The sequence below is a fragment of the Bradysia coprophila genome, unplaced genomic scaffold (genome assembly GCF_014529535.1).
Source record: "Bradysia coprophila strain Holo2 unplaced genomic scaffold, BU_Bcop_v1 contig_70, whole genome shotgun sequence".
Classification (NCBI taxonomy): domain Eukaryota; kingdom Metazoa; phylum Arthropoda; class Insecta; order Diptera; family Sciaridae; genus Bradysia; species Bradysia coprophila.
The window spans coordinates 3,963,227-3,972,661 of record NW_023503941.1 but is presented as its reverse complement, the minus strand read 5'-3'; the positions used below and the strand labels follow the sequence as shown (position 1 = coordinate 3,972,661).

The following is a 9,435-nucleotide window of genomic DNA, read 5'->3' as shown; positions in this document are numbered from 1 at the left end:
GCGTTCAATTCTCATTGCAATATTCCGGCTGTTTTTTTTTTCATCCGCAATTACTAAGACTACTCCGTCTCAAACAACAATATTTCAAGGTTCTGAAAGAACAGGTTAGGACACTTTCGAGTTGACTTTTCAAACAATATACACGTCTAAATTGTCAAGATTTGTGTTTCACCCGCCTTCGTAAGTGTCTTAACCTGTTCTTTAAAAACCTTGCAATAATCGACATTCATTCATTTCTGAATATTTTATTTGTAACCGTTGGTACGACTTGCTCATCGATTTGAATTTTTTTGCTAATATCGTTACGTTTCTGTCAACATGTATGGAAAATTTTTATTTTGGTCAGTGTATGTCACTCATATTGTGTGGCAGGGCCATTAAAGAACATGTTAGGCCTGAATTGACAGTCATCCGTTTTGATTCCGTTTTACCTCCGGGTATATGACAGTTCTGATTTCATACAGTAGGCCACCTTAAAGCTCAAACCACACGAGGCATCGTGTTCGTGAAAATTTGGTTGAAAGATGACTGAATAATATCATATGGTCCTGAAGCTTAATAATAGTTATTCAAACAGCGAAGCAAAATGCGCCATAAACCTTCGAAATCGACATCTCTCTGGTCAACACAACTGAACCAATCCGCCATTTTTCAGCGGGAAAATGTTTTGACATTGACATTGCGGGTGGTTCATAATCATATTTTGATTACAACACAAAGGGAAAGACCTGTTCTTGGAGTAGCGACGGTTCGAATTGAAATTTGAACGAGTTAAAATGACAACATTCCGAGGAGCATTAATTGTGTTAGAAGGCTGTGATCGTTCCGGAAAGACTACACAGTGCAAAAATTTAGGTAAATAAAACGAAAACGAAAAATCCCAACCGGATTCCGGTTGTCGAAGCCGATGGTCAGCTGTATCAGTCACAGTTACAGTGAACAATTGTGTCCCGTTATTTTGCTTTTAGTCGAACGGCTGTTGCAGTCGGGCAAGAAAGCGAAATACATGAACTTTCCGGACCGAAGTACCGAATGTGGCAGTTTAATCAACAAATTTCTGACAAACAAACAAGAGTTTGGCGACGAGACGATACATTTGCTGTTCAGCCTGAATCGATGGGAGACTAAAACGCAAATGGAAAAATTGCTGTTGGACGGAGTCACATTGGTGGTGGATCGATATTCATATTCTGGAGTGGCGTACAGTGCAGCCAAGGGCAAGTGGATTTAGATGGAAAAGTTCCTCTGGATGCTAATTCCAACCGCAATTTTCTCAGGTCTCAGTTACGAATGGTGTAAGGCGCCGGAGGCTGGTCTCTTGAAACCTGATCTGGTTCTCTATTTGACACTGACACCGGAAGCAACGGCAAAGCGAAGTGGCTTTGGCGACGAAAGGTACGTGTAATGTCCTTTCCATTGTCCGATTATTTCACAATCAATCAACACTGATCGGACACAGATACGAGAACACAGAATTCCAGCGGAAGGTGCGGCATTGTTTCGACAAACTTTATGACAGTTCGTATTGGCAAAAGGTGGACGCCGATCGCAGTGAAAGCGAATTGGGAGCAGTTTTGGATCAGTATGTCGAAGAGACGATGCATGCGGCTGGGAATGATCCATTGAACATTCTGTGGTGATAATATCCAATAAAGACGATCGACCTTAACGGGTCAAATGTTGGTAGAAAACTGGGATTTTTAACTTCCGATCGTGGTCGACAATGTGATGTAGAGACGATTCGTCTGATGAGGCTGAGGTATTAATTCCGTTAAAATTTCGAAACTTCACGGTCAAGGTCGCTTGACGAGTAGCAGATAGGCAATTCTCAACAAATTTATTGTCGAAAAGTTGGTGTTCATCGTGTTCATCAGCACATCCCGTCGTAAACACATTTTCTGTGGCTACGCACACTTGGCCCAATTGTTGCACATCGTGCACGGAACCTTTGCATTGTGACCTTTTTATGCGCTAAACTGAGACCCTACAACCGAAACTGTTGAGTATCTCATAAGCTCGGGTATGGATTTTAATTGGGATAGATGAGGCACGTCTTCAACTCAGCAAACGCGAATAGTTTCAGATTGATCTTAAATGGCGTGGGAGAAGTTCGACTCGAGTTCCTCAAATTCTGTCAATAGCTCTTCTGAAAGAGTAGCACATAGTTCGAACCAAATGTAGTCCCATGACTATTGTTCCATGACAGTAGCTGAACTCTTTCACAAAATATTTGTTATGCATACTTACTGGCCAAGGTGTCCTCGACTCACCAGTACCGGTTGCAGTGTCTGCACTTGCTTCGTGGGCGACGTGGCCACTCTTAAAAATTCCAATTAAAAAGGTTAAAAAAGTGATTTCAAGTGTATAATGGATCGGGACATGCCTAGTGTACTGGAAGTGCTCGACCTCCTCCACCACCTCATACCACAGGCTAAAAAAAATCATTTGTCTCTCAGGAAATATAAGTCAAAAACCAAAAGGTCACATTTTCGATGTTAGGCAATCTTGGCAATGGCAACTTTTGGACCATAGGTTTCTTCGGTAGATTTGTAGAGTTTTCAAAGCTCTACATCCCGCTAGAACATTGTTTTCAAAAATACTCTCAACTTTCCGAATTATGACCATCGGAAACTTAAAGCCGCCCGGGGGGACTTCTTCCATGGCTCCATCGGATTCATCAACCACATGCCCGGACACAGTTTTCGATGATCTACGTTTTCCGCACACAGGCTATCGCGGTCCTTAAAATTTGCAAAATTCGATACGCCCTAATTAACAGTTCTTCCAAGAATCCTTTACTTCATTGTTGTAAACATGCTTTCTTCTATACCAACGCACTATAAACAGGCACCGGAACCATTTTTTTTACTGTCAAAAAGCCTCTTATTATAGGTCCGGGTTGGTATTATACCTGCAGCAACGCCATCTGTTATCATTTCTCTTACCAACATAAAAAAACTAAGAAAAATTCTGAATACTTCGTCGAGTAGGCCACTCATTTCAAAACTGTTCTGGTACCTGTTTATAGTGCGTCGCTACAGCAAAAAGCGGTCAAGTTTCTGTGAATGTAAATCGCACTGCAGCCGAAAAGAATAAGTGGGAATATCGGGTTCGAATGAAGCCAGGAATAGTCCCACACCTTTCGCCTTTCATCTATCAGGAAGCATGATATTTTCATGGTCAAAGTATATTCTTTCCGGACGGAAATAGCAATAGCAGCATCATGAGGACATTCACTCTGTTCTTACAAACTCCTTGTGAAACGTAAGACCTCCTAGTTTAAACTCTACAAGCGCTTTCCGTCCAATAATCCAAGTCCTTTAACTTAAAGGATTTTTCTTTGCTCATAATGATGTTTGTCATGAAAAGATGTGAAAGAAATGTTTTTTCCAGTCGGAATACCTGCAATGCTTTATCGTTTTGAAAATTTTCTGCTGTTCTGGAAACTTTTCATAGTGGAAAGTATGGCTCATTACCGATATTTCGTGAGTGTCCTGGAAAATTCATAAAAGTGGTGTAATACGAAAACTACTGTGAAGTACTTCATAATCCATGTTCACTGTTCAGGAGCCTGAAATACGGCCTAGGAAAGTCATGTATGTTCTAATAAGGATTTTGTAAGTTTTTTCTCGATCAACAACTGATACGTAGCTATAATTTGCGACACTAATTCCAGTGTTTCTTGCACATAGATTTCGTCACTACTTCCCCTCTCTTTGATTTCTGTTCAAGGATTATGGAATGTTCTATATTTGGGATGTTATGGTCGATAGAGACGAGTAGAGACGGCATGGAGAACGGACGTGTTTTTACGTCGCTCTCTAAAATGCGTTTTCGTCTTGCATTGCGCTACAAAATTTTGATTTTGTGAATTTGTAATTCAATAATTGTAATTCAACAATATAATTAGTCCATTTAGATTTGTTTTCCTGTGCTTGTCTATTTTTTTGCTGTGATTTTATACAAGTATTCATGTATCATGTTCGTTTGCTTTTGTATAAAAGTGGTGCGTACAAAGAAGATCATTGTTCTTTTGTTTGTGGTCATGCGGTTTTCATTTCGACTTTTGTTCTCTCGGGTTTATAACCTAGATTCACTGTGAGCTGTCTCACGACAATAAATAGTTCTAATCGAGCTATGAAATGAATTAAACGATGCCTCAGTCGGGCTTCGTCTCACGGCGAAATAATTCTAATCGAGCTATAGCGATTAATTACATCGTGCCCAAGTCGGGCTTTGTCTCACGACAAAAAATAGTTCTAGTCGAGCTATGCAACGAAACCCTAGTCGGGTTTTGTGTAACAAACGTCCCTAGTCGGTCTATGTAATAATAATAATAAAAAAAAAAAAAAAAAAAAACGTAAGCCCTGGTCGGGCCCTGTCTCACGACAAAATTCACGGCTCTAGTCGAGCTAAGTAGAAATTGAACATATCAGGCCTTGTCGGGATTTGTTACACGACGAATTTCTAGTCGAGCTATGTAAAAGAGAACAAGTCGAGCTTTGTTAATGGCAATTGGAGTTCCAGAAGGAATATTCGCTTGTAAGCGTTCCACGTAATCGTTTGTTTGTGTAATTACTACTACACACCCACTACAGGTGCCAATGCCGAGCATTTGTACATTTGTAGGTATAATTGCTTGGGTAACATCACCATTAACATACGGTAACATCAAAATAGTGCACTGAAGGGATATTCTTAACTACATACGTGTAGTATGGAAAGTTTCCGCTCTAAATACATATGCAGTGCACGTCGGCACCAACTTTTTATAAATTTATTTTTCCAAAAGGGTGAGCACAATGGGCCCACAGGCGGCCTAAGTGCAGTATGACTGAGTAACTAGTCATACGCCCTATTTAATAAATAAATAAATAAATAATATGGTCGATATTCCTCTGAAAATTACAGTTTACGAAAGCTTTTTCTTTGGGAAGTAAACATGATTTTATTTGTCCCGTTCCCCGATGACATTATTTTTGTGACTGTTTATGGAGTAACTCATTCAAGATAATGTCGAATTCTGATGTTCCTACCACTTATTTGTGCTAGACCCTTGACATTTCTTACGTTGTTGGACACTATTTCGGCTAACGTTTGGATTTTTAACAAATTTGAAGTCACCAGAGGTCAGTTCCTAAAAATAAGTCACGTCTTCATGGTCCACTGTCTTCCCTATCCTAGAACTATAGAACCCCAGGAAATACTGACGATATTCTGGTTCTTTTCTGAATTCTGTCGACAGCAGGCCAGTTCATAAGAAACAAGGCATCAGAACAGTCGGAGCGTTTGCTGCGACTTAGCCCCGTACGTCCCGTAATCCTATTTCGTCCGTAACCATAATACGAACGTAGCCGTAATACGCCCGGACCTCTAATACGTCTACAACCCTCTAATGCGTCTGTTACCAAAATGCAAGTCAAGTTGGGCATGCTCAAATTTACTGAAAGTGTTCATTTTTAAAATTGCGCATAGCGCAATTACGAAAGCCCGTACGAAGTACCTTTCAAATAAAACCAACAATTTACGACATTATTTTAGAAACCCAAAATTTTTTGCCAACTTTCCATTGGGTATTCAATTACCTCTCAAATAAAACAAAAATTAGCAAACTCGGATGATATTTACTCGATTTATGTGCAACACTTAGGGCCGAGTAGCGGCCTTAGACCAAGGGCCCAAATTTAAAACTTTTTTTTGCTATAATTCTATTCGGCATTCCATTATCTCTCAAATGAAACAAAAACTAGCAAAATCGGATGAGATTTACTCGATTTATGTGCAAAAAACACTTAGGCCCGGGTAGCGGCCTTAGTCCAAGGGACCAAATTTGAAACTTTTTTCGCCACGTTGTTTTCGGTATTCAATTCCCTTCCATAAAAAACTAAATCTAGCAAAATCGGATGAGATTTACTCGATTTATGTGCAAAAAACACTTAGGGCCGAGTAGCGGCCTTAGTCCAAGGGACCAAATTTGAAACTTTTTTCGCCATCATTCTATTCGGCATTCAATTATCTCTCAAATGAAACAAAAACTAGAAAAATCGGATGAGATTTACTCGATTTATGTGCAAAAAACACTTAGGCCCGGGTAGCGGCCTTAGTCCAAGGGACCAAATTTGAAACTTTTTTCGCCACGTTGTTTTCGGTATTCAATTCCCTTCCATAAAAAACTAAATCTAGCAAAATCGGATGAGATTTACTCGATTTATGTGCAAAAAAACACTTAGGGCCGAGTAGCGGCCTTAGTCCAAGGGACCAAATTTGAAACTTTTTTCGCCATCATTCTATTCGGCATTCAATTATCTCTCAAATGAAACAAAAACTAGAAAAATCGGATGAGATTTACTCGATTTATGTGCAAAAAACACTTAGGCCCGGGTAGCGGCCTTAGTCCAAGGGACCAAATTTGAAACTTTTTTCGCCACGTTGTTTTCGGTATTCAATTCCCTTCCATAAAAAACTAAATCTAGCAAAATCGGATGAGATTTACTCGATTTATGTGCAAAAAACACTTAGGGCCGAGTAGCGGCACACAGTGTTCCAAAACGTTACTGCCACATTCATAAATCTATTTTTGACATCAGTACGTCACTTTGCGACCCCTTTATGTCCGGAATTACCCTACAGTAACAGTAGACTTTCGAAAAACCAAGAAAAAATTTTGTTGGTTTTTTGGGTTTTGGAGCCCATTTTCCCCGTGAGGGGTTTGTAAATTTTCCATGTTAAATATAAAAATCCTAAGGACGTTGCAACTTGCATTGAGACACCTCAAGCATACTCCTTATGGTATTTTCTATGTTCCCCTGCCTCTCGCCTTCACTTACTACTGCAGAAATGTTAGAGACAACGATTTTATTTCATGAGGCTTTTTTGAATTTTTTTGGTTATTGATGAAAATGTGGAATAAGAGATCTGTTTTACAGCGATTGGTGAGCAGGTAGGTTCGGGAACATAGAAAATACCATAAGGAGTATGCTTGAGGTGTCTCAATGCAAGTTGCAACGTCCTTAGGATTTTTATATTTAACATGGAAAATTTACAAACCCCTCACGGGGAAAATGGGCTCCAAAACCCAAAAAACCAACAAAAATTTTTCTTGGTTTTTCGAAAGTCTACTGTTACTGTAGGGTAATTCCGGACATAAAGGGGTCGCAAAGTGACGTACTGATGTCAAAAATAGATTTATGAATGTGGCAGTAACGTTTTGGAACACTGTGCGGCATTAGTCCAAGGGCCCAAATTTGAAACTTTTTTCGACACGTTCTTTTCGGTATCTCAAATTATAGATCATTTTGATCTAGAAAAAAACTTAAACAGTCCGAACTTGACATACATAAGTTTCCCTGACCATATCCCCAGCTCTTGAGCATGGATCATAGCTGGCCGGTTGAATTCAGAAGTACTTGAATGAAGCTAACGAATGACACTTCATTCACAAAAATGGATTGGAAATGGTCAAAGAAAATGGCTTCAAAGCTGATGAGTTTTCCGGGACACTTTTTGGGGGAACCCTAATACCGACTTCATTCCGACTCCTCCAATAAAAAGTTCTTCCATGAAATATCGCTAATGGGCCATACCTTCCAGAACAGAAGAAAATTTTCAAAAAGATATTGTACTTTCGGAAAGCTTCGACTTTAAAACTTTTCTTGTCAATGGCTTTTCCGGCCAGACAAACAATTTTTTATTTTCTGGGAATAAAAAAATTGTTCCACAGCTTTTCGTGCCAAACAAATGGAACAAAGAAAAATCTAAAGGCCTTAAGGCGCACACAGCTTTCTTTTACGACACAAAAAGACCTGGACAAGTATGGGCAGGAGGAGGTGTTCAGTTGACTGCCAAAATTCAAAACTATCAATTAGAGAGAACACTCACCTTTAACGAAAAATGCAAGAAGGTCTGTCCATTCAACAGCACTAGGACAAGCTGATGAACTTTAATACAGATCACATCCCAAGTAACGCCAAGTATCTCCTTGCTTAAAAATCAGGAAAAAAATAGTATATTAAGGTACCGGTGAATATACCGAGAATTAATACTCTTCTGTATATTGCACAAACACGAGTGTAGCGAGTGTACGTGTACTATACAGAAGAGTATTAGTGCGTGGTATATTCACTGGTACCTTATTATGTTTTATTGTATTGCGGAAACGATCAACTTATCGATATATTCATGTACCTAGATAAATAATAATGACGTCATATCAATGGAATAATTGAGAGAAATAATGTTTGGTAATACTCCGAAAAACAGTGTTTAATGTCGATATATAGACCGCAATGCGATTTGAATTCTTTTCGGTCGTCCAGGCCTGCATGCGACCTATTACCATAATCAGTATTTATGCAACGAATTACGAATTGATTGATTAAAGTGGCACTTTCCTTTTGGTATTTTTCTCGGTATTTTTTATTTAAAATAGCATCAGATTTAGCATCTTATCAAGTGCGATTGCCACTTGCGTGGGCTGTTCAGTTCTGATAAAACTTTACTTTAGGTGGTCTCTGCGGAACGCGATTGGTATAAATACAAACAAAAAATCAGATCCATGCAGTTAGTAGTCAATTAACATTTCAAGTAAATTTTAACTTTTGGTCGATTCAAGACGACAATTATGACTTCTCAAAAGCTCCTCGTGTTCATCATTGTTGGCATTTTATTTGGTAATCAAGGAAATTTCCGTAACAATTTTTTATGCAACTCAGCATCATAATGTGCACAATTTGCGCACTTTAGATGCCTCAGTTGCAAAAAAAACGTTGTATGCAACTCGGTGCAAAGGGCTTTGTAAGGCACACGACGTGGATTTTACCTCCGGCAAATCTAGCGCCTAATAAAGTATCTTGCACTTGGTTCCATAAATATGTCCTTATGGATGACACATTATAACTTACTTCTACTTTTCTATAGCAATTTGCCTGACGACTGCAGACGCCTGCAGATTTGTTGATCGTGCTTGTGGGTCTCCAAATATTTGCTATCCTCACATGATCTGTCCAGGTGCTTGTGGCATTGGAGGTAGTATGGGAGGCTTTTGTGGCACGACATCATGTAGTTGCTGTTGTGGTTGATTGGTGTTGCTTATTCAGCAATAATTGAACAAAACCACTCGAAAAATGGGCAATAAAAAATTTTGAAAAATAATTGTGAGTCCATTATGCTGCAGGCCCAGTTTAACAGCTACCCCTACCTTCGGATCTGACCAGTTACTTGATCCCTACAATAGAATAGAGCAAATTAGGCTCTTCAGATGTATAAAGGTATTCCGAGGTAATCACACTTTGGTGATTTTTCGTGACGTTTCTTCACACTCTGACGATTTGTTGTGGTGATTGAACAAATCAACCAACGCACTTCAAGCAAAAAAGCTTTGAGTGACAGCTGCCAAATAGAGTACTATTTTGTACGAAAAATGTTTCCAGATTTTTT

At 39.2% G+C, this 9,435-nt stretch overlaps 1 protein-coding gene across 1 annotated transcript; it reads left to right on the top strand.

Annotated features, from left to right (window-relative positions):
• Positions 1-690: 690 nt before the first annotated feature.
• Positions 691-1,691, top strand: LOC119083799 (thymidylate kinase). Its single transcript, XM_037193607.1, has 4 exons — positions 691-855; positions 969-1,217; positions 1,278-1,395; positions 1,460-1,691. Exons 1-4 carry the CDS (start codon positions 777-779, stop codon positions 1,638-1,640), a joined length of 627 nt encoding a protein of 208 aa, XP_037049502.1. The 5' UTR covers positions 691-776; the 3' UTR covers positions 1,641-1,691.
• Positions 1,692-9,435: the final 7,744 nt, after the last annotated feature.

What these genes read in the sequence shown, in the direction of transcription:
- LOC119083799 (XM_037193607.1), top strand. Translation starts at nt 777, where the DNA reads ATGACAACATTCCGAGGAGCATTAATTGTGTTAGAAGGCTGTGATCGT. An exon ending in TACACAGTGCAAAAATTTAG is followed by an intron (nt 856 to 968) that starts GTAAATAAAACG and finishes TTTTGCTTTTAG; the next exon opens with TCGAACGGCTGTTGCAGTCG. An exon ending in AGTGGCTTTGGCGACGAAAG is followed by an intron (nt 1,396 to 1,459) that starts GTACGTGTAATG and finishes GATCGGACACAG; the next exon opens with ATACGAGAACACAGAATTCC.